Source organism: Entamoeba invadens, assembly GCF_000330505.1.
Source record: "Entamoeba invadens IP1 unplaced genomic scaffold scaff_1105074724605, whole genome shotgun sequence".
NCBI lineage: Eukaryota > Evosea > Mastigamoebida > Endamoebidae > Entamoeba > Entamoeba invadens.
In genome coordinates, this window is record NW_004443753.1 from 116,855 (window position 1) to 144,611 (window position 27,757).

At 37.6% G+C, this 27,757-nt stretch overlaps 13 protein-coding genes across 13 annotated transcripts; 8 read left to right on the forward strand and 5 right to left on the reverse strand.

Annotated features, from left to right (window-relative positions):
• Positions 1 to 78: 78 nt before the first annotated feature.
• Positions 79 to 1,503, reverse strand: EIN_498250 (vacuolar sorting protein (VPS9) domain containing protein; the record flags this gene model as incomplete). Its single annotated transcript, XM_004261348.1, has 2 exons — positions 79 to 758; positions 854 to 1,503. Coding segments are annotated over 2 exons (1,330 nt in total), but the record flags the coding sequence as incomplete, so codon positions are not given.
• Positions 1,504 to 2,460: 957 nt separating this feature from the next.
• Positions 2,461 to 2,919, forward strand: EIN_498260 (TATA-binding protein-associated phosphoprotein, putative; the record flags this gene model as incomplete). The annotated part of the gene is made up of 1 exon (XM_004261349.1): positions 2,461 to 2,919. The coding sequence occupies one exon, from the start codon at positions 2,461 to 2,463 to the stop codon at positions 2,917 to 2,919; it is 459 nt and encodes a 152-aa protein (XP_004261397.1).
• Positions 2,920 to 3,126: 207 nt separating this feature from the next.
• EIN_498270 (hypothetical protein) lies at positions 3,127 to 3,750 on the forward strand (the record flags this gene model as incomplete). Its single annotated transcript, XM_004261350.1, has 1 exon — positions 3,127 to 3,750. One exon carries the CDS (start codon positions 3,127 to 3,129, stop codon positions 3,748 to 3,750), a length of 624 nt encoding a protein of 207 aa, XP_004261398.1.
• A 284-nt stretch (positions 3,751 to 4,034) lies between these two features.
• On the forward strand, positions 4,035 to 7,367 carry EIN_498280 (hypothetical protein; the record flags this gene model as incomplete). The annotated part of the gene is made up of 1 exon (XM_004261351.1): positions 4,035 to 7,367. One exon carries the CDS (start codon positions 4,035 to 4,037, stop codon positions 7,365 to 7,367), a length of 3,333 nt encoding a protein of 1,110 aa, XP_004261399.1.
• Positions 7,368 to 7,523: 156 nt separating this feature from the next.
• EIN_498290 (hypothetical protein) lies at positions 7,524 to 12,683 on the reverse strand (the record flags this gene model as incomplete). Its single annotated transcript, XM_004261352.1, has 1 exon — positions 7,524 to 12,683. One exon carries the CDS (start codon positions 12,681 to 12,683, stop codon positions 7,524 to 7,526), a length of 5,160 nt encoding a protein of 1,719 aa, XP_004261400.1.
• Positions 12,684 to 12,791: 108 nt separating this feature from the next.
• EIN_498300 (hypothetical protein) lies at positions 12,792 to 14,777 on the reverse strand (the record flags this gene model as incomplete). Its single annotated transcript, XM_004261353.1, has 2 exons — positions 12,792 to 14,324; positions 14,373 to 14,777. 2 exons carry the CDS (start codon positions 14,775 to 14,777, stop codon positions 12,792 to 12,794), a joined length of 1,938 nt encoding a protein of 645 aa, XP_004261401.1.
• Positions 14,778 to 15,199: 422 nt separating this feature from the next.
• On the forward strand, positions 15,200 to 15,667 carry EIN_498310 (hypothetical protein; the record flags this gene model as incomplete). The annotated part of the gene is made up of 1 exon (XM_004261354.1): positions 15,200 to 15,667. One exon carries the CDS (start codon positions 15,200 to 15,202, stop codon positions 15,665 to 15,667), a length of 468 nt encoding a protein of 155 aa, XP_004261402.1.
• Positions 15,668 to 16,078: 411 nt separating this feature from the next.
• On the forward strand, positions 16,079 to 19,460 carry EIN_498320 (hypothetical protein; the record flags this gene model as incomplete). The annotated part of the gene is made up of 4 exons (XM_004261355.1): positions 16,079 to 17,197; positions 17,302 to 18,105; positions 18,151 to 19,086; positions 19,161 to 19,460. 4 exons carry the CDS (start codon positions 16,079 to 16,081, stop codon positions 19,458 to 19,460), a joined length of 3,159 nt encoding a protein of 1,052 aa, XP_004261403.1.
• A 90-nt stretch (positions 19,461 to 19,550) lies between these two features.
• Positions 19,551 to 20,120, reverse strand: EIN_498330 (hypothetical protein; the record flags this gene model as incomplete). The annotated part of the gene is made up of 1 exon (XM_004261356.1): positions 19,551 to 20,120. The coding sequence occupies one exon, from the start codon at positions 20,118 to 20,120 to the stop codon at positions 19,551 to 19,553; it is 570 nt and encodes a 189-aa protein (XP_004261404.1).
• A 404-nt stretch (positions 20,121 to 20,524) lies between these two features.
• Positions 20,525 to 22,204, forward strand: EIN_498340 (hypothetical protein; the record flags this gene model as incomplete). The annotated part of the gene is made up of 1 exon (XM_004261357.1): positions 20,525 to 22,204. The coding sequence occupies one exon, from the start codon at positions 20,525 to 20,527 to the stop codon at positions 22,202 to 22,204; it is 1,680 nt and encodes a 559-aa protein (XP_004261405.1).
• A 1,393-nt stretch (positions 22,205 to 23,597) lies between these two features.
• On the forward strand, positions 23,598 to 25,292 carry EIN_498350 (hypothetical protein; the record flags this gene model as incomplete). Its single annotated transcript, XM_004261358.1, has 1 exon — positions 23,598 to 25,292. One exon carries the CDS (start codon positions 23,598 to 23,600, stop codon positions 25,290 to 25,292), a length of 1,695 nt encoding a protein of 564 aa, XP_004261406.1.
• Positions 25,293 to 25,386: 94 nt separating this feature from the next.
• On the reverse strand, positions 25,387 to 26,199 carry EIN_498360 (ariadne RING finger, putative; the record flags this gene model as incomplete). Its single annotated transcript, XM_004261359.1, has 1 exon — positions 25,387 to 26,199. The coding sequence occupies one exon, from the start codon at positions 26,197 to 26,199 to the stop codon at positions 25,387 to 25,389; it is 813 nt and encodes a 270-aa protein (XP_004261407.1).
• A 304-nt stretch (positions 26,200 to 26,503) lies between these two features.
• On the forward strand, positions 26,504 to 27,733 carry EIN_498370 (type A flavoprotein fprA, putative; the record flags this gene model as incomplete). The annotated part of the gene is made up of 1 exon (XM_004261360.1): positions 26,504 to 27,733. The coding sequence occupies one exon, from the start codon at positions 26,504 to 26,506 to the stop codon at positions 27,731 to 27,733; it is 1,230 nt and encodes a 409-aa protein (XP_004261408.1).
• Positions 27,734 to 27,757: the final 24 nt, after the last annotated feature.

Genomic DNA, 27,757 nt, shown 5'->3' on the forward strand with positions numbered 1-27,757 from the left:
TTTGAGGTTCTTCTAACTCTACAACGCTCGTAAGCACTTCTTCGTTGTGTTCTTGAGTACCCATTGTGTTAACATCACTTTCTAACCCGTTTGTAATACCACCATCATCCTTTATATCACTTGTTTCAGCCTGTTTCTCAAATGGCATCAATTCTGGTTGAGTTATTTGACTTGGAATCTGCTCTTCATCAAATTCTTGTGATATTTTCAAAGACGTCTTGTCAAGTTTTGGTGAAGGTGACAACGTCGATCCCGAAGACCCGTCACTGAGTTCCGGGTTCGACAAGACATTGTCTGTAGCGTCTTCCAAAGAAATTCTAAAGTTATGTTGTCGGATAGGAGAGTCTTGGAGGGAGTCGACACTATTTTGGAACTTCTTAGTAGCGGGGGTCATCGTTTTTCTAATCCCAATGACGAATTTTCCTTTTGGTGGGATGATCATCTTTTTCTGTGTTTGTGCGATGAGGGGTTGGTGGAAGTCCGATTGCATTAAAATGGTTTGTTTTCGTTGTGTCGGTTTTGATAATGCGACAATAGGGTCGAGGGAGAGTACTTCACTCTTTTTGAGGCATTCGTCTTCAGTCATTTTAATAATAGATTGAATAGCAATAGAATAAGTCGTAAGGGCATATCCCGCTTGTGTTAAAAAATCTTCTTCATTCAGAAAAAGTTCTAACATTAACGAAATAGCAAAGGGATATTTGACGTGTGAGTGTAAGATCGAAAAAGAAAACAGCCCCAATAAGTCATCACTATCACTAGATATTAATTTATTATAATTTATAGAGTATAATATATAGTATGATAATTAATGGTATATATATAGTATATTTATAGTAAATGAAAGACAAACAAAGCCTTTGGCAATTCACCACTATGCATCATCTTAACTTCATCGATTAAAACAGTTTGTGAAGAGACCAATTTTTCTCGCATGACATCAACGGTTTCACTTTCTTCGATGGAATTTATAGAGTCGATAGTTTTCATGAATGACTCTTCTGAGCTTGGATATTCCATTGGGAAGATAGCGGGTTTAATTTTGAGAACAAGTCTGAGATCACTGGACAAGTACTTTTTTGCTTGGAGTTGGAATCTGAAGTCCAAGTCTTTAGTTTTTGTTGCGATGAATTGGAAAGCGGACGGGAATACTTTTTCCAAGACGATAGTAGAGAGCGGTTGTAACATTTGTAAACGAAATTTTTTTATTTGTTTGTAGTACTTTGAGAGGGTGAAAAGGATTTCGGCAGTAATTAAAGTGACGACATCTATAATAGTTTGTTTCAACGTTTGGTTATCAAAATGTTTTGGATTAGTCGTTTTAAAATTGTTTTCAAAAGTGGAGTATGTTTGGTTGATATTATGTTTCAATGGATGGTCGGTCGATTGTACCAATTTGGTATATACATATGTGACTGTTTCTTCTATCTTGTTCTCTTTTAATAACTGACGGATAGTATTGTTTATCTCAGTGTCTAACACCTTCACTTCTTTGCTCTCCATGAATTCGCCGTTTTCAAGTTCTATAACTAGTTTCCTTTCATTTAGTGGAGGGTTGTTTAATGGATTATTGTTCATATACTTTTTGTTTCGTTTGAAGTAAAATCAATTTTTTTATCGGTCTGAGTGGGTAAAAGTTTAGATATAAAAAGGTTCATTTCTATCGCCGATATATTTTTTTCAAAAGTGTTTAGCCAATTGTTGTTTTGTCTTTTAACAAAATATGTTAATTAAAATAGATTTATAAGTTTATAAGTTTATTTTAATTCATAATTTAAATATTATTATTATTTAACTTTTAATTTAACGGAATGTAAATTAATTATTGTCGATTATTTTTGATTATATCAACACCAATAATCATTGGTGTATCAAAAATTTAACTACAATAATAAAATTGATACCGATATAATTTCAAAATTATAATATAAAACCCATAATATTTAAATTATTATCTCTTTTAATTAAAAAAAATATAGAGATATCAAATAAGAAAAAAATTCTATGTTTTATAACTTAATTAAAATGATGATATTACTCAGCTCACTCTGAAACGTGATGATTTGACCATATCTGATTAAATTTTTATATTTATTAGTTATTTTAGTATTATTTTAATAATAATAATAATAATAAAATAATAATACAAAAATCAACCGTTATATTTCGGTAATCCAAAATTAAAACCCTAATTTTAGTATAGTTCTAAAAAACTAAACAAATGTAATGAATTATTTGTTTCTCTTTTTATCTGAACCCTGTTCTAAATGTATCACCTTAATGACCCGATTTGTTGGTGAAGAGTTGAACAAACTAAAAAACAAACTGAAATTTGTTGCAGTGGAGTTTCAAGTATAGTAAAATATATAGTATTTTATTAGTAAAAAGGAACCATTACGAGGTCTGGGAACTTACAAAATGAGAATTCGAGCACACTGACCGACACAACTTTCTCGACAAATGGCGGATGAACACTTTCTTCCAAAGACATCAATAAATAAATTGATAAAAGAGAACATATCTCCTTCTTTTCGTGTCTCTTCTGATTTGCGAGACGTGATTGCGGACTGTGGTGTTGAGTTTATCCACATACTCGCGGCTGAGTCGAAGGACGTCGCCGGATCTGCAAACAGGAAAACTTTGAACACAGACCACGTCATCAAGGCTTTAAACAACCTCGAGCTCACTGGTTATATTGATGAGTTGAAAGGTCTTATCGACGAGCAGGCAAAAAATATTGCTAAGAAACCCGTTGATCCTGAACTCACTCAGGAGGAGAAAATCAAAAGGCAGCAAGAATCTGAACAACGGGCACTTGAAAAGCTTAACAAACAGTACGGTTCTGAGCAGGTGAAGACGTTTATGACGTCCCTTCAAAAGCCCACAGACCAGGGACCGTCTTTTGATATTCCCCACTAATGTTTCTTATTAGATGGTCACTAATTGATTTTGGTGATTCTTTTTAGCCTTAAACATCCTTTCGTTCCACTTCTTGAACAAAGAGATTGAATTATTTTTTTTTAATTTCAAACATAATTGATTTATTATAAATTAATAATTATTCATTTTATAGGATTTAAAGTGAGGAATAAACAAACAGAAAAGGGACAAAACTAGGAAACAAGAATGTCAATTGCAGGTCAAATCCAACAACGACTGTTGCCAATAAAACTTACAGCCAAGTTTGTTGCTGACTGTATCACCTATTTGCAGATGTCGAAACCACAAATTCTGGGAAATATCGACACAATGACCCAATACGTATACAACACATTTTTGAATTCGATGATCTCCACGTGCTGCTCTTCGTTTCTCCCAGACTTCTCGTTCGACACCAAAGAGGAAAAACTAGACATAGCAGTGTTACAAATCAATGAGTACACAGATGTGTCTGCGTCAGTCGATGATGCTTTTAAAGAAACGAAAAACAGAATGATGAAGCTCGCGTTGACAGACGGAATGAAAATTGTATATGCGTTTGAGCACTCTCATGTGAATGGACTATGTTTGGGAATTAAACCTGGGGCCAAGATAGTGTTGAGGAATGTGAAAGTACGAAGAGGGTATTTGTGTCTCGACAACACGAATTGCCAACTATTAGGTGGAGAAGTTGAGGAGCTTGTGAAATTGGAACAAATGAAAAGGGCTGCGTTGGATAAGAAATACAGACCTTCATACGTTCCTTTGTCAGTCAAAAGAACAGAACAAGTTCCTTTGGGACAAGTAGATCCAGACGAAGACGACCAATAAGTATTCTAAGTGATGTACAATTATTGATTACTCACTTGACGCAATCCGTCAAAGTGATAATTCACAATTTGGGTGATTTATTATTTCTGGGGTTAAGAAATTACTCAAAACAATACAGAATTATACTTATAATAATTATAAACCATTTAATAATTTATTTATACCAAATTATATAAATATATTAGAAAACAATTATTAAATTAATTAACAACTTCTTAAAAAAATCAAGGTTTTTCACTTTTGTTTTACTCTAATAAATACTAATAAACTATCAAATCATTCGTATGGGGTTGATTGGAAAGTTTTTCTATGACACTTTTTCATTTATAGGAGGCCTGGTTTTCCCCGTCCCAGCTGATCACTTATTACTTCAACAACGACAAAGAGAAGAACAGTTACAAAACCAGAACACTTCAACACAAGCCACACAAAATGAACCAGTTGCTGCCGTCCCACAAGCAGAAGCAACTCAACAGGACAATTTACAAGAAACAAAGCAAACAACACAAGAGCCACATGAAAAATCGTTTCCCTCTTTGGTCAACCCTTTAAAGAAACGCGTCATAGAGATCGACTCGGAAGCAGACGAACAAACAATTATTAAGCAATTTATAACTATTATCGACCAAAAGAAACGATCCAGTATTAGTACCATCAGTACGAAACAAGAAACACCTACGGAAGAGAAACGTCCACGACTGACATCAGATCAGATCCGGAAAATGTCAAAACAAGAGGCCGCTTTGTATTTGAGAACTTCTACGTCGTGTCCCCATTTCAAACCAAAGAAATTGGTAACAAGAAATTCTTATTATAAGACGGAGACACCTAGTCAAGGAACACAACCGAAACAAATTAGTGGTGTTGATTCATATTCACAGATGCTTAAAAATCAAGATATGGCATTGCAACACCTGTCAAAATTTTTTTCTGGTGATTCAACGTTATTATCTGGTACTTCGAAACCTTTGCCTTTGCTGTCAAGCTCATCGAGTGAAGAAACACCAATACCACTTGGACCAAAGAAAGACCGAATGAGCGATTTTGGAGGGAAACGACCATCAAATGCGACGATGGAGAAAAGAAGGAAGAGGATTGAACATGTGAAACCGATTCGAGGGATACGAGAGGACAAAGAAGAGAAGGTGGAGAACAAAATTGCGAGAATACATAAAGAGACACAACGGAAGAAGACAACAAGCGATTTCACACTACCGACAGACAAAAATCAAATACATGATGGGCTAATAAAGGATTATTTCCAATCCATTAACGAACCTTCAATGAAGAGAATAAATACAGAAAAGAAGATAAACCCAACACCACAAATGAGTTCAACTTTTGATATGAAAGATCATATTAACAACAGATTCAATTTTGAAATACCAAAACAAGTCGTTGCAGAAGTTAATACTGAAAAGGGTGAAGAGAAAAAGAACGTGATAAGGGAGGAGAACTTGGGAAATACACATCTTTATTTTGCACCAATACCAATACCTCAAAGTCGTAAAGATCCAATTAAAGATGATGAGAAAAAGAGTGATCAGCCTATTGTAAATTTAACACCCGTTGCACAAGTCAATACCACACCGAATGTCCCTTCTTTTGACTTCAGAAATGTATTTAATACAGTGGCCGAAAAGCCAAAGGAAGACGTCACAGTGGAGAATACACAGAATTTGAAACAAATTGATATGTTAAATACCAATTTAATTGGATTTGGAACAGTACCTCCAAATGCTGAAACTAAGGAAAGTGCAATGCAACAAGTGACGGATGTGAAACCAAATGTTATAGAAGAGAAACATGACACACCAGTAGAGATCAAGCCTATGATAACAACACCAAATACTACAACAAATACATTCTCTGATTTTACAGGGTTTGGGTTTAATCGCCCCATGGCAGAAATGGAAAAGAAAGAACCTTTCCATCTTGAGAAACCAGTGCAAGTCAGTAAAGAACAAGTTGAAACAAAGAAGACAACAAACACTTCATTCACCTTTCCACCAACAGAGATCAAGAAACGAGGGTTGGAAATGGAAAAAAGTCCAGAAGAACACGTGCAAGAAGAAGTGAAGGCAGTGGAAGACAAAAAAGAGGAAAACAAAAGAGAAAGCACTGCAACACAACCATTTGCTGGGTTTTTTAAAGGATTCGATTCGTTAACTGATGGAAAGGAAGGGCTACCAACGGGGTTCAAATTTGAAGGGTTTGGAAACGTCGGGAGTTTGGCTACAGAGACACCAAAAGTGGGCGAAAAGGAACAAGAGAAACAAACACATGAAGTTGTATCACCACCTATCCAACCTTTACAAATGTCAACTACTCCATCTACTTCAACTACTACTACGACGACAGATTTTAAAGGGTTTGAAGGTTTCAACTTTGGAAATACGACACACGAGACGAACAAAGGAGAGACAACATCAACTGGTAATAATACGTTTGATGGTATGTTCAACACAACACCTGTTACTCCAATAACTCCTGCAACATCAGAACAACAAATACAAACAACCGTATCAATAAATACAACACCAGAAGGCGTTACTAACACTCCACCTGTCTTTTCTACAACTGATAATCAAATGACTCAAACCAATGGAACACAAAATGCACCAATGGTACCAACTCCTTCAAACAATATGGCTACTGATGTAAAAATTGAAGCAAAAGAACCGTCTAAAGTTGAACCAACTAAACAAGACGAAGCTATTGTAATACCTCAAACAACACCTCAAACAAATATAGAACCAACTCCAATACCTCAACTTGTTCTTCCAATTGAAAACAAGGCAGTCACTACTACTCCTATTGAACAACCGAAAAACGACCAACCTATTCCAATACCACCAGTTAACCCAACAATAGCTCCAACAGTTGCTCCACCAGCTATGTTCACTCCTCCAACTCCCTTTGTTGGCTTCGATAACAAAACCCCTGCGAGTAATGACTTATTTGCTTTCAATTTGACGCCACAAACGTCAACAATAATTGCTACACAACCCGGTGCACCCACTAATTTGAATGGAACACAAGCTATGACACCATCAACCCCTTCAACAGGCTTCGCTTCGGCTTTTGGGTTCGGCGATAAGACACAACCGCCTCCTTTCACCCCACAGAATACATCAACTACCGTTGCACAACCATTACTATCGAATAGTACGAGTGGAACATCAGCGGCTTCCACAGGTACATTATTTGGCGACTTGTCTATCAAAATGCAGAACGTGGATTTCAATGCCAATACTAAACCAAACAACGGGAATGGAACAACACTCTTTGATTTTGGGAATCAAACGAACACCCCCTCACAATTTGGAATTGGCCGGCCGACCATCCAAAACGACTTCACTGGGTTTGCATCTGCTTTTTGCCCAAATGCTACAGACAACAGTGCAAATACTTCCTTTGGATTTGGGACGATTGGGCAGTCGTTACAACAACCCTCCAGCCCCAACCTTCAATCCCAAAGCAATTTCTTTGGGATGGGCCAAGTGCAAGGGCCAGCTGGGACCTTTGACTTCAAATCTGAAATGGAAAAGGCATTTGCACAAGACGGGAGTTCGTTCACATGTGTCAGTGATAAACATAAGCATAAACAGAAATGAGTGTTATATTGATTACGTTTTAACTCTTCTTTTGATTATAACGGGTTCTATGGTATCCCGGGAGACGCAGAATATTACCGATATAAACAATACCAATCAATTCATACTACTGATTGAAGACTTGGGAAGTAAGAAGTGGAGTGTGACGATGCCATTTCACTTGATGTCTTTCCAGTTGGGGACACTCGGAAGTGGCGAGTAATGCATCACCTTCTTGATCGGCGAGATCTTTGGCCGCGTCGCTAAACTCCGTTGTAACGCTATGATTTGTGGATCACTAATCGCAGATTTCGAACGAGCCATCTTCTCGGGGAACTTATTCTGATCAACAAGTTGTGTCTCTTCTGACATCGTCGGCGCAAGACAATTACGTCGTCGTGTTATCTCGCCATGATGTTCATAATCGCGAGTGAGCGGAGTATCAAAGGTGTTGTGTTTGTCATTTGTCACGGTGATGTATTCACTCTGAGCACTCTTTTGAAGTGTTGGGGAAGGCTTGAATTCCGCTTTTGATGGGTGAAGCGATTGCTTCGCATTGATCGATTGAATGATTTGATTCACACGCTTCACTTCACTCTCTTTCTCACTCTTTTCTTTGGGTTCGAGCACTTTCACACGAACAGCAGAAGACACGGGCGACTTCTCAAACAGATTTTTGGCAACTCTGGGTGCCGCGTGTTTCTTCGGTCGTGCAGATTTTATTACATTGCGGGGTGAGAGTACTTGCGACACATAAGGCGACACCTTCGCCGACAAAAATTCGGGCTTCTCGATTTCTTTTGTTTGAATAGGAGACGCCAACGAAAATTCAGTTGGTGGCGCAAAGAGCGTTTTATCATTCTTTTCTATTTCATTTGGATTTGCTAATGCCACACTCTCGTTGAAGACGTCGCTCTCCACGTTATTTTGTATTAAGTCAATTTCATTGTTCTGATGGAGTGTGATTGGCGTGATTTTCTTCATGACCAATTCTTGACTGATTGTGTTGTTATCAAACCCACTGAACACTTCCTCTTCCATCGCTTTGTGTTCTATAGTTGGTGCAGCGATGATGGCTGTTGAAGGTGGTTGGTTCACTATTTCCTCGCGTTTCTCTGGTGTTATTTCCATAGGCTTTCCAATCGATATTTCAGACACTTTTTGCACTTCAGAAATATCACTCAGATCGTCCCCTTCCAATGACATCTTCGCTGGCATCTTACTCTCTTCCAAATTGAGCGGTGGTGGTATGCCCTCCTTTCCCACTTCTTTCTCTTTGACTGTTGATACAACACTCTGCATTTTCGTCATTTCAGTCATGTTCAAATCTATTTGCAAGGGGTGTGGTGGAGTTTTCACTTCCTCAACCATCTTTGTAATCGTCTGAATTGGTGCCACCTCCTTCTGTTCAGTTTGTGGAATTGCAATTTCTGTTATCTTCACTTGATTTGGTGTTTCCAATTTCATTGTTTTCTCATCACCACCATTTTGCTGTGCAACTGGAGCGATTGTATTCGTTTGTGGAATCACTACGAGCTCATTGTTCTCAGTCTCTTTCTTCTCTTTGTTCTTCAAAGTCTCTTGAAGTTCCTTTTCTTCCATCCGACTCATCTCCTTCAATTCTTTCTTTTTCTGGCTCATTGGACTCTCCTTCTTGGAATCAACACCACTGACGTATGAGACCAATTCCATGTTTTGTTCCCCAATACTCCCAAACCCTTCGATATCAGAAATGCCATCATCAATACTCTTTCGCTCTCCACTTGTCCTAAATAACATTTGCCGACTTCTCAAATAGTCCGCAGTGCATCGAATAAGCTCATCAAATTTGTGATCACACTTGACATCCTTTTCTTTCATCAATTGATTGATCAAGTCGCGTCCAATCTCGTTGTACAGCTTGCCAAGAACATACAACGCGCCAAGTTCATTGTTCCTTTTCGACGCTTTGCTGTATATTGTGAAGAACATCTCGATCAGAAAATTGCTGGGTAACTCAATTTGTCCATTCATATCGTCAAACAAGTTATTCAACACCATCAAACACGTTGATCGTGTCATGAGGTGTGAAGTAGTATACACCTTCCACAAGATTTCAATCAGCTTGAAAGGCGTTAACGTAAGCAACAACAGTCTGCTGATGACTATGATTTCCGATGAAAAGTATTGCGCCGACTTAAACAGGTATTCTACAAATTTCTGACTCCTCACGTTCTCAAGTGATGTCCCATTCTTCACCTTCTCCTCCAAAAACTTCCTCACAATTAAACAAAACTTGGGCAACAAATTGAAGTCTCCTTTCAGTAATAAAATGCACCCCCATGTCATGATAAACTCCTCAAAATTCGTCTTCGTGACATCCAAGTTATTCACTGCAGTCAAACACAAATCAACATCTCGCTGCGACAACGATATTAATCGCTGCAAATAGTCTTGTGGTAACATCTCCGCACCAAGTCTCAGAACGTCTTTAATATACGTGTCTGGTATTTTATATAATACTAAGAGTTCGGTTGGGATCATCGTTTGTGACCGGACAATCACAGGATTTTGGCCCACGTTTTTGACCACCATTGAAATTGTCGCGCACCTCTGTATTAACGAAACTGTTGGCTTTCCAAACTCAGGAATGTCGCCATTCTGTTGCAAATTGGATATCGTTTTTCTCATCGGCACAACATTCATATTGTCGTCTATAATCGTTGGCTCTTCTTCCATCGCTTTTGTCATATTTTCTACACACGAAATGTTCAAATCATTTGAACTCTTCCGAATGACAGGTTGCGAGACAGAGTCTCGACACACTTTGATTAAATGCGTTAACTTCTTTGTAATCATCTTTTTGTTATCCGACACTTGCTCTTCCTCCATTTGGCCAGTCTTCTCAGTAAAATCCTCTGCAAATCGAGTCTTTTGCGAGTCTGTTCCACTTTTGTCTCCTTTCTTTGTAAGACCAGAAAATGCACTCCGCCTGAAGAAGTCATTAAACGCACTTGTCTCGTTCGGATTCAACTCGTGGACACGTTCTTTGAAGATCGAAGTCCCAAACAATTTCATCATCTTCGTCACAACACCCTCCGCCAATTTTCTCAACTCCAAATTCCTCTCATTCAAATGTCTCATCAGCAGTACAATAATGTTCCTCACAACTTGCGCCTCCTTTTCATCCATTTTGGTACAGAAAAAGTCCAACACTTCAAGTGCGGATTTCCGAATCGATGGGTTGTTATTTAAATACAATGAGTTGTAGAGTTGTCCCATCACTGCAGGCAGTCCAAGTTCATTTCCAATTGATATCATCACCTCCTTTGCATTCTCTTTGATTTGTTTATTCGTCTCTCCAAGTTGCACAATGACACTCGGCATAACTACTGCAATGTGTCTCTGGAACCCAACCTTAATCGAACATACAAGTGCGTTCAACGTCTTGATAGCAACAGTCGCAAGCGCTCTCTTCGGGTCAGTGATCTTCGTCTTTAACTCGCTAACTAAAATGTCACTCTCATTCGTGTTGATTCTCCCAGTCTTCAAATATACTTCGGCGTCCTCTAACGCGGTAATCTGTCTCTTCCAATCCGACGATTTCAAATTGCGGAGGATTTCTGTGATATTCAATTTCTTTTCTTTCTTCACAGGTTGCATAGCCGTATTCGTTTTAGTGGGCTTTGTATATCTCTGAACGCCTTTCGAGACGGGCCGCGCACTTCCGTCTCGTTTTAACTCGGGTTTTGGTAGTGTTCGCACTCTCTCGATATTTGGCGCTGAATTTCCTTGAAACACGCGTTTATCAATTTTCTCGAGTTTCCCAGTCTTTTCTACTTTATTGGGAGCAACAGTTTCCATCTTCTTCGGTAAGTTGATTGTGAAATTCATATTTTTAGTCTCCGATATCGTGTCAGTCGGAAACACTTGACTCGGGTTTTCAGAGTTACACACTTCCCCGTTAATTCGCTTTCTGACTATTTTAAGTCTCTCCTCCGACACGTTGTGAAGTAGATCCAACACAGTAAATCCATTGATTTGGACATACACCATCAGACTTTTTGTTGCTTCATCTCGAGATTCCTTTCTTTGGTCTTGTAAACACTCAGAGAACAAATCAGCCCAATTAGAAACTTTATTCGACACAACTTCCTTGAACTTTTCAAGAAGTTTCTGCGACAAAAGCATGACATTCATGTTACTCACAGAAGTCCCTTTCACTTCATTCAGAAGTTCAATGACTTCGTCGTAATTCTTTAACACGTTCACAAATGTGTCGATGATGGTATTCACTATATTCTTGTTACTCTCTTTTAAATGTTCTGTTATAGTTCTATACGTTGTACTCATATCACAATTCTTCTTTGTAAGTTCTTCAACAGTCTTCATAGCACACGAACACACCACAACGTTGTTCTCTGTGATCAACTTCTTCAGTTCTTCTTTCACTTCTTCGACGCTTTCAACGACTCCACAAAATTTGTTCAGCGTGGTGTTCAGTGTATTTAATGCGTCGCGCTTCTCTTTCCATTTCCCTCCTCGAACAATGACAAAGAAATTTGGTGGCAAAATTTTGACAATTTTGACGCGTTCAACGACTTTCTCTTCTTCCATCTTATTCAAACTTTCCTTTGCAACTGTTAGTATCACGCCGTCTCTTACATTTCGTATCACTTCAGTCTTTTTGAATGGGTTTTGTGAGCAAAAAACGTCGTAATCCTTTTTCTGTGCTGGGGGGATGGTGTTCACAAAATTGGTCATTCGCGTGTCGCCAAGTTCGGAGACTAAGAAGTGGACAATTCGTAATGCGCCTTGTCGCGACTCTTTATCTCGATGAACCACCCATTCTTTCAAGACATTTGTTAATTCCTCAAAGCAAAAGATCTTCACGCCAAACAGTCGAAGAATATTTTCGACGGCTTTGATCGCTTCGGAATTCATTTTAATGTTCTTGTGTTTCGACGCTTCACATAGCGCCGCAAAGACCTCTTCGTTCAAACCTATTTCAACCATCTGATTGTACAACTCTAATGTGCGCTCTTTCCCTTTCGCCCGCCCTACTAATCCTTTCTCGCCTATTTTCGTGACTATTTTCCGACCTATTTCTCGTGCTCGGTCATCACCATTTTTCTCAAAGTACGACAGAACAGCCAACAACGCATTCTCTTGTGCTGTTGCGTTGTTATCAACAACAACTTCTTCTATTTTCCCTAAAAATGGGTCAACATTAGTAAAGTCATTGGCTTTAAATTGTTGCTCGAGAGTTTGGTATGCCTCGCTCCGCAATTTCCAGCTTTTGTCGCTCATCTTCTCGAAAAGACTCATTTCGACCTTCTCTTTCTCTTCGGCCGTCATTAAATGCTTTTTCTGGTTTTTCTCTTTCCGCTTTTTTTTCTTTTATTGTTCTTCACTTTTTGGAAACCCTTCTCTTTCTATTTATTGAAATAACAAAACTAAGGCAATTCAATTTTTCATCCGCAATTTAACAACATCTTCGTGTACAAGCCGCATCCCTTTCCGGAAACACATAATGTTCACAGAAACAAATATGAACGCCACACTCAGGTCCGCTTTTTCTTTGTCACTCGCAACGTTATAGATTTGGTTGAGTAAATCTTGGAACTCAATCTCATCACGCCCCTCTTGCGTCTCTTTCACAAGAATTTTTTCAATCAATTTTTCACACCCGTCGTAATCAAGGTTCTTTGGCTTTGTCGCAGCCGTGATCTTCTCAAAATTAATCATACGTGGGATCGGAACTTGTGTAAACGTCTCCTTTTTGTCTCTCTTCTCTTCCTCATCATCACTCCTCATGACCATTCGTTCCTCTTCTTCTTCGTCTCCTTTGACCATCGATCTCATAATGGAAGGCCTTGCTCCCATTAACGAGAGTCTGCTCAACCCAAGCTGACTTTTTTCTCCATTTTGATTCACCCCTTGAATGTTGTCATTCCTCACGTTCTCAATCTTCTTCTCACTCATTTTCTCATTTCCAATTTTTCTCTTTTTTGCCAGAACGAGACCATTGAAAAGCGACAAATTTACCTCCTCAAATATGGGGCGGATCTTATCCGACACCTTCAGTTCCGTAGTTGTCGGCTTCTTGTTGAAGAACGATTTCCACGATACGGGTTTCTGCTCTCTTAAATCAAAAAACTCGACCTTTTCCTTCTTCTCACGCTTCTTGACTTCTGTCTTCTTCATGAACTTACCCTCGCGCTCTTTGGCTTTTATCTTCCTTCGGATTTCTTTGATGTTGTAGATATTTGGGTCGAAGTAAGTAAAGCCGTTCTTCTCAACTACTGGCGCTAAGATCTCTGGATTGCCCACATTGACATCGTCGTCGTTACCAGGCAAAATCTCTCCACCGTTGTCATCAACGGGGTTCACGTTATCTATTTCGTTGAATTCTTCGTCGACAGGAAGGTTGTCGAAAATCTGTGTTGCCATTTTTTCTTGCTCCTCCTGCTTTTGGGTGAGTTCAATATTTTGTGTTGGTTGTTGTGTTGCTGCAGGGGTCTTCAGATCATCGACGATGCTCTGGACCAATGCGGACCTCCCGTCGTTATTGATTTCAGTGATATTCAAATTCGAGAGATCCACACCCTTCCATTCGATCTCTGGATTCTCAGGGAAGACATCCTCGTCTTCAATGTCAACAACTTCCGCGAAGTCTCCCGACAAAAAGTCACCGAAATTGTGTGTGATATCTTGCATGATTGACTTCCCTTCCATTGCGCTAATTCTCTGATGGAACAATCTGTCGCGGTGATATTCAACCTTTTCGGATTTACTTTGCAAACTCTTTGGGTGTTTTTCAAGAGTATTGACAACTCCTTTCCGTCGCTTTGTTTTCTTTTGTGTGCCTTGGTCTTCCGGATTTTGCGATTGTTGTGTTTGTGACTGTAATTTCTCGGGAGTTTCATCGAAGCTGCTCAAGTCCCCGTCCTGTGTTTCGACGGCTTCAGCTTGTTTAATAGTGTCGACCACTGCAAACTGTTACTTAGTTACTTGTTATGTAAATAACTATTAAAAAAGACAAACAGTCTTTTTGTGGACTGCATCGACTCTCACAGAATAAATCTGAACACCAGCGTCGATAGCAAGTCCAGCCTTCACAAAATTGGCTGACCCTTTATTCTCTTCTGCATCCACTTCAATACAATCATTCATGTAATCAATTAAAGGCAACGTCCACACATTCTTTTCATTCACTTTGCGTTGATCACACATCAAATAACACTCCGCGTACATCTTTTTTATTTCTTCGTTATTCAAGTGTTTCTTTGTTGGGACTAATGACCGTCTTATAGACTGACGCGTCGGTGGAGCTTGAAATGACGACCGATTATGTGTTGGTTGGAGTAAAGATTCCTCATGGAGTGCCGAAGACTCCAACCCCGATATCGTTTGTGCATTTGGTCCTAATGAGACTCTCTTTCGTGACATATTACTCTTTTATACAGTTTTCTCTCTTTTTGGTTATGTTTTATCTAAATTGTTTACTGTATCATATTGTTTAATATATAATAGTTATCATTGACGTATTTTTATTTAATTTACAAATAACATTTTATATAATATTTTTATAATACATTAAAACTATTAACAAATAACAATCTAAATTGTAATAGTATTTCAAATTATAAATGATAATTTAAACAAATCATACAAATCTAATAAAATATATTATAATTTATAATACAAACAAATAATAGTTTAAAACCACAAATAAACTAAAAAATAAGAAGGTGAGGCGAACAAAATATATGTGTAGTTTTTAATTTAAAGTGAAGAACAGGAGACAACACACTTATTTACACGTCATTTCACAGTGATAATACAAGTCAAAGAACTGAATATCCAGAAAGATGTCAGACAACACTGAAATTGAGCGTAAGTTCCTTGTGAGCAACACCGACTTTTTAACGACGGAAAATGCAACACGACATATTGTTCAGGGCTATTTGTGCAACGAAGCAGAGAAGATCGTTCGAGTACGTGCCGATGAGAAAAGTGGATTCATTACGATCAAAGGGACGACAAAAGGAATAACACGAAAGGAATATGAATATCCCATTCCAAAATCGGACGCAGAAGAATTGATGTCGTTCTGTGCAGAGAAAATCGAGAAGACACGCCACTTGATTACTTACGAAGGACATACGTTTGAAGTCGACTTCTTTGAAGGGAAGAACAAAGGGTTGATAATGGCGGAGTTAGAATTGACGTCTGAAGATGAGAAGTTTGCAAAGCCAAGTTGGCTTGGAAAAGAAGTTTCGGATGATCCAAGATATTATAACGCAAATCTCATTAAGAAGCCATTCACCACTTGGTAATTGACACGCGTTTTGACAAGATTTGGTTATATTATTTTTACAAGTTTTATATCTTATTAATATATGGTTGACCATTTAAGTCGTGTTCTAGACACTATCTTAGCAGTTAACCCTTTACTCTTGGGAAAAACTTTGAACACTGACATATACCTGAAAGTGTCTTCGATGCTTCCCGAATGAATACCATTCGAGTTGAACGCCTTAAATAGTCGAAGGGTTTACTTATTTATCACATTCCTCTCTCTATAGTATATGTATAGTATAATAAACTATATTCTTCGTCTCTTGTTCTCATTCGTTGTATAGTTCAATTTATAATAAATAATTACTATACAAAGTAGTAAAAAATGCGTTGTAAAACAAAAAGTGACTTCCACGTCATCCCTAAAACTGCAAAGAACCTATAAGGCGATGAACGTCGTTGGAGCACCAGTCGTAGAATTTCCTTTGATTCGAACGGTCGAGCGGACGATTGGGAAAGTGTCTGAGAATTTGCGGAATTGGATGAACAAAAAGCGACAATTTGAGTTTGTCGATTTGATATTTGGGTTTCACCAAAACTTTATGCGTTTGTTGGTAATGACGCGATACCTCAAGTTTGACCACCCATACATCAAAAACGTGTTGGTTGGGAGTCAAGTCTTGTTACTCAACATTTTGTATATGAACTCGCTGGGGCAGGGCCTTGTCGACTTCTCGAACAATTACTCCATTTTCAGAGCATTGCCATATGAGATAGAAGCCGCACTTTCCATATTACTTCAAGGGAATTTCGAAAAACTCCCGCTGAAAGTCCAGGACATCATCAACTTCCAGAACTCCCTTGTCGACCCTCGGAATAACTTTAATAAGATCACACTGTTCATTCGTAAGTACTTCTACCTCCATTCAAATGAATATATATTCCAAAGTGTCGACATTATACTCGGAATGATTGTGTGTAAGGCAAAGAACTTCACGGTGTTTTTAACATTAAAGAATCCAAATGTAGTATATGAGGGGGGCAAAGTCGAGTTTTATGTCGTCTCCATTTACCCCAATGAAGAGGGAATTAACTGGAAACGAATGAACACACAACCAGTCGATTCCTTCGAATTCTTGCTTCAAGAGTTCAATCATTATGTCAACTCACTCATTTGCTCAGATTTGAGTGATCACAACAAGATTGAGAATGGGCAGAATGAGAAAATGGAAGAAGAAGGAAAAAACATGGAAGAAGAAGACGGATGGAAAGAAAAACTCGAAAGAATGCGCGCGTTTTTGGACAAATACGTCGTGTTCGTACACAAACACGTTCTCGTCAATAAGACCAGATCAAGTGTGACTATGGGGTTATACCCGTTCATGAATTCAATACTCTCAAATTCGGGAAATAAAATAGACGTGTATTATTGGGGACAAACAGTCGAAGTTTTAGACCAATGCCCCACCAGTTTCAGATTACTGACAAGACCAAAGTTGGTTATTCAATACACCCCATCAATGCACAAAATCGTTATTACACACGAACCTGAAATTGGAATGGAGTTGGTTTGTTTTATCGAGTTTCTATTGTTGCTTACCGTTACAAAGACACAAAATTGTTTGACCAAATGTTCATGTTTAAGTTGTGGATTTCTTGTAATAACATGTAGGATTCATCAGAAACACTCTTTTCGTTGATCAATAAAGTATCGACACGGACAGTCAAAATATTCCAAAACAACTTACTGTCATTCCCTTTGTCGTATTGCAAGACACCCAAAGTTCAAGTGTCTTTATTGACTGGAAAGTGCAGACTGTTTGACATCGGTCTTCCCCCATCACTGGTTCTTCATTTTGAAACAATGTTGGCTATCGCTATTACACATGAAAACGTACTAAAAACGACAATGGAAGATTTTGAAAAATGCAAAAAACTCGCGACAATACACAACGTGGCAATGGTCCATTCACAATTTTCTAAGCTGAAGGAACCAGAAGTTTATTATTTGAAAGCACAACCAGGAGAATCTCTGATCAGAGGATTTCCTCTTAATTTTTCTTTGAGCGAAGTTGCGTCCATTTATGTTGGAATTGAAAATGGACAAATTGTCATGAAATACATGATCAATTCGGAAGAGAGACAAAGCGCTGAATGTGATGAAAATGTACTGAAATCATTTGATGACCTTTACGACTTTTTCTTTTCTAAATTTGAGTCGATGTTACTGAAGGCTTACCAAACGACTTTCAAGCTGTTCTTCACAAAGTATTTCAAAAATCTGAAAGGAGAGCATTTTAACGTTATCGAAAGAGCAAACAATTCACTGTTGATAACACATGTTAACATTCCTTTTATTCATTCAATTTCGATTAAGGTGAATGCAGAGACTGTCACTCTATTTCTGTCGAGAAGTGGTATCAATCTTAATATTGAAAACTCTAAAAATGGGGTATACTCGTTTTCGATACCAAGAGTTTGTTATAACATATTACTTTTACAAAACATAATTAACATGTAGAAATACGTCGACGACGATATTAACACTCTGATGGGTATTTACGCCCCATTTTTACATGTACTTCTCTTTTCGTATTTATTCAATTTCAATAACGGAATGTCGCACAACGAGGCCGAGTACACAAACAATTCCGTGACTATTGCACATACATTGAGAATCAATTTTGTGTCAACAAATCCTGAGAAGATTTCAATGAAATGTGAGGTGCTCTATCCCAACACCCAAAGTTCGGTGACTGAGAAAATCAAAAAGAGAATCACTTTTTCGTTTATTTCGGATAGCTTGACAATCCCCCAATTTACTGAAATGAAAAACGCGATTAGAGGCTTAAATAGCCATGTGTTGGAAGGCGTTGTAAACCACCCAATGACAACACAAACTTCATACACTCTGGATATATACAACTTCTTCATTTACACGTTTTCCGTGGCGCCAGAAGGCGCAACACAAATCAATTTCAATTCATTCTACAGAGTTGTCCATCACTTTAACCGCAAAATATCATTTGACTACTACCCTTTCATAGGTCCTTTCACAGAAACAATTTTCAAGTCACTTCCATTAAAAAAGGATGCAGTCGACGAAACACATCTCGAGTTGGCGTTGAATCAATTTTATCGGGTGGCATACCTCTCTCTTGTCTCGCTGTTCTTTTCTTCCTCAAATTGCATGGCGGACCAAAACAACACTTTCAAGTCGGGACAATACAACGTCTCTGCTCCACTCACACTCACAAATGCACAGAAAGTCATTCAAATCGAGCCTATTCTCTCTATTAACGACAACACAACCAAAGTCATTGTGGACTATTTCAACACAAAGTTTAGCACTCCATTTAAAAGAGTTTCCAACGTAGCGTTATTTGTTCAAGATTACATCAATGTAGTACGACAAGACAGTGTGAAGGAGTTGTCTGTATTACCCTCCGCATTTTTTGTTTGTTTTTTGTTGCAAATCATATTATAAGTTAAGTGTTCTCACTCTTTTGAAATATTTGTAATGACCAAAAGGATATTCCTCAAACGTGTGGGTTTGTGTTTGATTTTCAAATCCGGAAACACAAGCCACAGACAAATTTGTTTGAAGTGTGCCTTACCTTTACCCTTTCTGGTGACAACCGGACTAAAATACTGTTATCGTACCGAGGTAGTGCCTGGTTTGTGATGAAAGTGACTCCTGCGTCGAACAAATTCAACTCGAACTTTGTCGAGTTTCTGCGTGGTGTTCTTGGGAAACAAGACAGAAACCGTGTCTCTGACGGGTTGGTCAAAATTATCGACGTTTTCAAAGCAAATTATCAGAAATTTTGATTGATCTTTATGTATTCTGATGCATTATTATTTTCCCAATATCATGATACCAGGCCACCTTTCAATGGTAAACAAACAATATTAAATCAATCACTTAGTGTTGTATAATTTCTTCGATCTCTTCATCTTGGCCTTGTTGATCATATCCCTTTCCTTCCCTGTTTTGATCTTTCTTAGTTCAAGGCCAGGGTTATTTTTATGTGTTATGTCGTGTATCGAAGCGTTGAAGAAGAGTTGACCATTTTTAGTCTTTGCCGATTGTTCGTGGAAAGTCAAAGCCTCTCTAATCCTGAAGGCTTCAGTCTTTGATACTTTATTGGAGTTCTCCCATTTGCGTTGCGATAGTGGAACAACAGCTTCCTCTTCTCTTCCACGTAAATTGTTCATTTGTTTCTCATTTTTGATTTTTAATAATTTTTCTTGGTATTCTCTGTAGTTCATATGTATTTTTTTTGGAGGTAACCCTAAAATCCCTCGATAATCCTTTTCGAGTAATTCATGTGAAAGACCTGTCGAATTTTCATACCCAATCTTCTTCACCATTTTCAATAGCTTTCCAAACTCATATGGCGTCTGCTCAAACTTCTCAGGCTTTTTCGCGTCGTGTTTTTCTTTCTCTTTTATCTTCTTTGATGACTTCTTTTGTATAAACTTCGGCATGTTATTTCTTTTTCTTTTTCTTTTTTTTTTGTTATACTATTAGTATACTATTAATATAATACACTTCAAAGTGGTTGTGTTTATTATTTTTATTAGTATTATATTATATAATTATAATTCCTTTAATAACAAAAAAATGTTATGAATACGAAGAAAAAATGTTATTTGATTGACAAAATTGGGGATAACTCACCAATTGTGAATTAAAGTGAGTTGAATATCACTAAAAATAAAAAGAGATAAACCCATAAAGTAAGAAACGCCGAAGTTCACAACTTTTCATAACTATTAATTAATTAGAAGAATATTAATAAAGAACTAGAAGTTGCTTAAAAGCATTGAACTCAGGGTGTGAAGTATTCCCTTAAACAAATAAAAAGGCGATTAACTGATAAACCCAATTAATGATGCAAAACACTTTGCAAGGGTTTAATACTAATTTCCAACAAACAAATACATTCACTCAACCATCTCAAAATATGATGGGAAACAATTCTTTGTTTGGCCAACAACAACAACAAAACACTCTCTTCACTTCACAGAACCTCTTTGGAGGTCAACAGCAACAACAACAAAATAACTTCGCAAATACTTTTAACCAACAAGGAAATCAAAATCTCTTTGGAACTCAACAACAGGGAAACACCTTCGGACAACAACAAAACGTCTTTGGAAATCAACAAACGACAAATTCGTTGTTTGGAAACACGCAAACTGGATTTGGGACGATGACACAAAACGCACAACAAACGGGAAATACCTTTGGAAGCAATTTTGGCGGTGCCAATTCTGCGTTCACTGCAAAACCGCAGTCTGGCCTTTCTGTGTTTGGTAACACGCAGCAGAACACTTTTGGACAACAACCGACGCAGCCAAATTCATTATTTGGAAATACACAACAGAACTTCTTTGGACAGCAACCACAAGGCAATTCGTTGTTTGGGAATACGCAGCAACAGATGGGGAGTACCAATACTAATATGATGGGCAATCAACAACAAAACAGTTTATTTGGAAGTACCTCCCTTCAACAAGGGGGGTTAGGGGGAAACTTATTTGGTCAACCAACACAGCAACAGCAAGGGACTGGGTTATCGGGGATGACACAGCCACAAATGGGCAATTCCTTATTTGGGAATACACCGTCGCAAATAGGGAGTAATCCTCTTATGGGGGGTCAACCACAAAATAACTTATTTGGAGGGAATACACAACAACAAAGTGGGTTAGGGGGGAATTTGTTTGGGAATAGTACTACAAGTTCTTTATTTGGGAATCAACAACAAAGCAATAACTTGTTTGGGAATGGGATGGGAGCATTGGGACAACAACAAAATTCGATGTTTGGGAATCAACAACAGAGCAATGGCTTGTTTGGGAATACTCCAGGATTGTATGGACAACAACAACTTGCGAACCAAATGCAACAACCACAACTTGTATTGCCTCCAACAACACCACTGAAGATCGTCGAAAAGGAACCAAAAGTCGACGACGCGCTTGATGAAATGAGAAGCCAAATCCAAAGCAAAGCACTCATTCTGGTCTTTAGAAAGACTATGCACGAAGCGCATCGCGATGACCCACCTCAAGAAGTCGCGAAAAAAATACCAACACGTGTTGTGAAAGTCGATGAGACTCAACCACATACAGAAGAAAAAGCAGTGATGGTGAAGACTGTTCCAGTCTTTAAATATGTACCACGCAGTCATAGAAAGGAGTATTATAGTGTTCCGAGTATGGAAGAATTACAGAAGATGGACGTCGAGAGTCTGAAACACCTCAAAAGTTTTGTATTTGGACGGACAGATGTTGGACAAATTGAGTGGAAGAACGTCGACATCACAGGAGTCAATTTTGATTGTGAAATCCAAATTGAAAGGGGAAACGCAATTGTCTACCCCACAGGAACTCTTAAACAAGAAGTTGGGAAGAAACTCAATACAGAAGCCACGCTGACTTATTACCATATGAATAAGGATGAAGAGTTCGACTCACAACTCGAACGGCTGAAAAAGGTCGGAGAAATCGTTCAACAAGACGAAATTAGAGGTGAAATAACAATTAAAGTGCAGCATTTCTAAATGATAGTATTGTGTTTATAGTTAATTTATTAGAAAAAATAGTATACTCATTATAATCTATTTATATAATATAATAAGTAATTAATAATTTACAAGAGTCAATCTAGTATATTTTTAATAAAAGATATGATAAAATAATTATAATAAAACAATAGTACTTAGAGTTATAATATTACTAGTACCAATAGTAATAATATAATAATAATTAACTACAATATTAATTAAAATTGAGGAGTGTATATGGTGACACAAAGAGGTTGAACGGAAAGAGGAGCCATCTTGTCCCACCCAAAAACGATTTTTAAAGGCTCATTATTACTAACAGGTTGGGAAAGAGCAACGATTCGAGTTATTTTCTCGAAACGGTCTGAATGGTTTTTTTCTGTGCTTTTACAAGAGAACTTCAGTTCAAAGGGAAAATTGTTTGTGTCTAATTCTATAGACCAATTTGAGTTTAAACAAACCATTGGTAATACTTTAGTTTCGTCAATATATTTAATTTGTGCAAAAATAGTTTCACCATAATTTGTTTTGTAATCAATATTGATTATTAAATGAACCATTACTCGATAGTTGGTCTAGTAAATTATATAAAGTTCAACTTTTATATGTGAATGATATTAAATAAACATCATTTAATTATAGTATATTATGTATAGTTTATTAATAATAATAATTATTATTATTGTTCTAAAACACGTAATCCCATAATTTATTTTTTATTTAAAACGATTTATATATAATTATGATTAATAGTTTATATTGTATGACATAAAGCAATGATTGTATACAGTTATCCCTGTCCGAACTACAATGTGGATTATAACGTTCTGAGCTTTGTCTTTTTATTATAGCTCATGGACTTATGTATTCTTTTTCATTAAATAAACTATTTTTTTCTATCTTAAATTGCATTATTTCAAATGTATTTTAATAAATTGTATAGTTTACTATAAATTATAATACTATTAATTAATTAAACAAATTGTGATTATTAACTTATTTTAATTTACTAAAAAAACACACAAAAAAATTTTAAAAAAAAATTATTATATACAATAGATTAATTATATTATAAACAATGGTAACTTTTACAATGGTATTGCCAATAAAAAAATGTGAAATCTCACAGAACTCAAAACAGAATGCAAGTCCTCTTTCTCTTTCTCTTTTCGTTCTTGCAATTTTCATACGCCCGTAAAAAAACTTTCAAAAACAGGCGCTCCATTCCACGAAATGTTTGTTGTATTGTAGTGTGCCATAATACTTTTGTCCTTCGTAACTTCACATAAAATCATTAAAACTTAAAAACAAAACCATTGGTTTTAGTTTTTTTAATTCACAAACTCACTCACACATACTGGTAGTAAATTTTTTATACATAATAGTAACAATGAAGGAAGAAATCTCCTTAGCTTTAAGTTCGTGCAAAGAGATATTGGAATTTGCCACAGGGAGTCCAACCGTTCCTGAGACGTTAGAGGATTCTGTTTTTGAACGTTTTCAGAAAACTCCAAAAACTGCACGTGAGCATTTGCTGGCGTACTTAGATCACCGGATAATTAGAGACATACCTGACAATGTCAGGGACCAAGCCTTAGGGGATCCTCAAGTCTCTCATTTTGTCGCGGACATCAATCTCAATATCGCTGTCAAAATGGGCGATCATTTGGGGCAAATAATTTCAGGGAACAACAACTTGAATGGCTTCCGCACTTCAAAAAACTGCATCAAAGCTGTCACTGACTACGTGGAAGGACTCAAACCGTCAATGTGGTACGACTCGGAGTTTGAAACGAAGTTTGAGGTGCCAAGTTTCCAACCCATGACCTTTTCATACGCACACATCAATATGGAGTCGAAACTTAGTAAGACTTTAAACTACCTTAAACAACCAATCGACGATATTGTGAAGTACAAGACACTCCTCCCACACGAAATGATTGAAGCGGGGAAATTATTATATCGAATGAAATATACTGGAAAGGGAATCAATGACTTGTTCCAAGCAGCGTACGATAACGGAGATCCAAATGGTTTGGTGTTGTCGGGAATATTAAAAGAGTATGGTATCGGTGTCGAGAAGAACAAGACGGCTGCCGCAGAAATGTTTTTTGAGGAAATTGAGGGGACACCAGTTGCAGTGGGTCGAATTGGATTGTTGTTTAATGAAAAAGACTCTCCGATTGGGTATTCACAAGAGGAAGTTGCAACTAAATTGGTAGAAGCCGCAAATAGAGGGCATGGAGATTCGATGTACCGTTTGATGTTATTGTTTAATGACCCACAATTTGTACAATATAACAAGACGAGAGCGATGGAATACCGAATGAAAATGTTGTTGAAAAGAGAGAACCACGGACATATGATGTATGAAACAGCTCGATTGATGTTCGACCCGAACAACAACATAACGTGCATGAGCGCGGCAACTTTCATCCAAAATTGTATTTTATCAACAAACATCGAAGTTTTGTTGTTGGACGAACTTGCTTCGAGATACTATGAGGAACAAATGTATCGGCCGGCATTGGTTTTGTATCAATTCCTTGGCGAACTCGGAATTATGAGTGCGCAACTGAACGCGGCGTTCATGTTAGAGGGTGGAATTGGATGTAGTAAAGTGGGGGAGGAACTTCGTTTCAAGAAAGCTCTTGATTTGTATAAAATGGTACATATAATGGAAAGAGAAACCATGTGGAAATACGTAATCGATGGCATTCCTGGCCTTCCCGGCACTGCGGCTGCTCGGATAGGAAATATGTATTTCGATGGGAAAGGGTTGGAAAGAGACATTGACCAAGCAATTGAATGGTATAAAATCGCGTACGAAGATCAACAGCCCGAGGCGATTTACAAACTTGGTTTGATTAAAACATACTATGACAAGGAAAACAAATACAAACTGAAAGAAGCAAGCGAGTACTTTATCGAGTTGATGAACATTAGAGGGTTCAGCACAATTGGATATTTAATGTTGATCAACTATTATTTGGATTATGCGAGTGCCGACACATTAATGGTTGCGCTTGGGCTGATTTTAGTTGCTCTTTGTACTATGTGTTGGAAGAAATATCAAGGTTTTTGATTGATCACAACCTTTTACATTGAACACATCGGTCACCTTTTGTTGTTTAATTAATTCATTTCTTCGTTGCGTTGGTTAATGAACATGCAAAGAATCAATTATGACCAACAGTTGTCAAACTGCAGTTTCGTTGAAGGATGTGCGGAGAGAAGTGGTCGCACAGTTTCGAACACACGTAGCAATACCCTTTCCCACACCCACCGACATTTGGATTACAGTACATCCAATTGCATCCAGATATTCGTTCGGCAGCCATTCCACAACTTGGACACAACGCTCCACCTCCATTTTTCATGTATTCCAAGAACATACTTTCACTTTTGTCGTTCAATTTCTTCCATTCTTTGTATTGGTCACAAGTATATCCGTCATGGTACTCGACTCGACAATTAAAACAATAAGATATGCCACATGTAGTGCACACAATTTTTGGGTGGTTTGGATCGCCAATGACTGGGGTTTCACATTTTGGGCAATACCTGGTGTTGGGTTGACCGTTCAGAAAGACTCGTTTGGAGTTTTCTCTGAATTGAAGGAACATTTTTTCATCTGCAAAAAGTTTATATTGAATCAAGTCACAGTAAGGAATGACTGAAGTACACCCCGCTTCCATACATTGTATCTTAGCTTTATTGTTTTCAATTTGTGCTTTGACAGTGTCTTTTACACATGACAAGCAAAATGAATGTCCACAAGGCTTGTAAATGTAAGTGTTCTCTGGTGTCATGTCTTCAAAGCACACTTCACATGTTTCTACTTGATTTGTAGGGTTTTGTATTTCTTTCAGTCTCTTGAAGTAGTCCAATATGATTGCAGCTTTTGTGTTATTGTCGCTGTCCAAATTCTCTTCTATTTTTCGTGTTGTTTGGATGTTGAGTAATTGAATTGCACTCTCGACATTCGACATTGATAAAAAGATTTGTTAGTTGGTGAATTTCAAATCAATAAAAAAAACTTTATGAATCATTGGAGGTGTTTTAAAGATTATTAGGAAATGATGTTTTCTATATTTATAATAAAAATTATTATTAGTAATTAATTATTGTAATATTTAAATAATTATAATACCAATTATTATTAGTAATATAATAGTATAATAGTATATAATAGATTATAATGAATACTATATCAATAGTAAAAATACTTAAAGTTGATTTTATGTGTTATTTTTTTTATAAAAACACTGACCACCAACTTGAAAAGTTCAAGTGATGGAAAACAAGGCAGTGAAGGTGTTTGACAATTTGTATTGGGTAGGTGCGTTAGACACCGATCTTCGAGTTTTTGACATTATTATGCACACCCCCTTTGGGACGTCGTACAATTCATTTTTATTAACGACGAGTGCTGGCAATATTTTGATAGAGACTGTTAAAGAACAGTTTGCACAGGATTGTATCACTCGTGTGAAGGATGTTATAGGGAATGGGAAATTGGATTACATTATTTGTAATCATACCGAACCGGACCATAGTGGGTCTCTTGTAGAAATACTTGAGGAGTATCCGGAGGCGATAGTAGTAGCTACTAAGCCTGCTTTAGCAAACATCGAGTACATTGGTCACATCAAAAAGACGACTCGCACGATCGACACGACAAAACAGCGTCAGTTGCGGGTCGGGGAGTACACTCTTAACTTCCACATTCAACCATTTTTGCATTGGCCCGATACGATGATGACAGTCATCCAAGAGATGAAAGTTGTTCTGCCGTGTGATGTCTTTGGGGCGCATTGCGCTGATTCACGAATCTTCAACGACATGATGGAAGACCGAATCAAAGATTTAGATGAAGCGTACAAGCACTACTTTGACTGTATTTTTGGGCCGTACAAATCTTTTGTGTTGAAAGGGATTGAAATGATGGAGACCAAATTTGGATTTCCCGTCGAAGAGATACGGGCAATTTGTTGTTCGCATGGCCCCGTCTTACGAACACATATCAAAGAGAATATCGAACGGTACAGACAGTGGGCGCAACCCCCTCTATTAAAAGATCAAGTAGTTATTGCGTATGGGAGTGCGTATGGATATACTGAAATGATGGCGAAGAAAATTAGTGAAGGTGTCGAGAGAGCCGGAGCGAGTGTTAAAATGCATAATATAGTGACATCGAGTGTAGAAGAAGTCTTGAAGGATTTTGAAGAGTCGAAAGGGATGTTATTAGGAACGCCGACATTGGTGGGTGAAGCGTTACCGCCCATGTATATCATCTTGGCTCATTTGAACCCAATAGTCCACTGTTCGAGATACGTCCAATGCTTTGGATCATATGGATGGAGTTGTGAGGGAGTGACCAATTTAGAGATGCGAATCAATCAATTGACTGTTCGTCGCCCGGTCAAACCGATTGCATTTCGATTCAAACCGACAGAAGAGAACTTGAAAGAGTGTGAGGAATGGGGATATCAATTTGGGAATGCACTAGTGAAAGGGTTGTAAGTCACTTCTTCTTCATTTGAATAA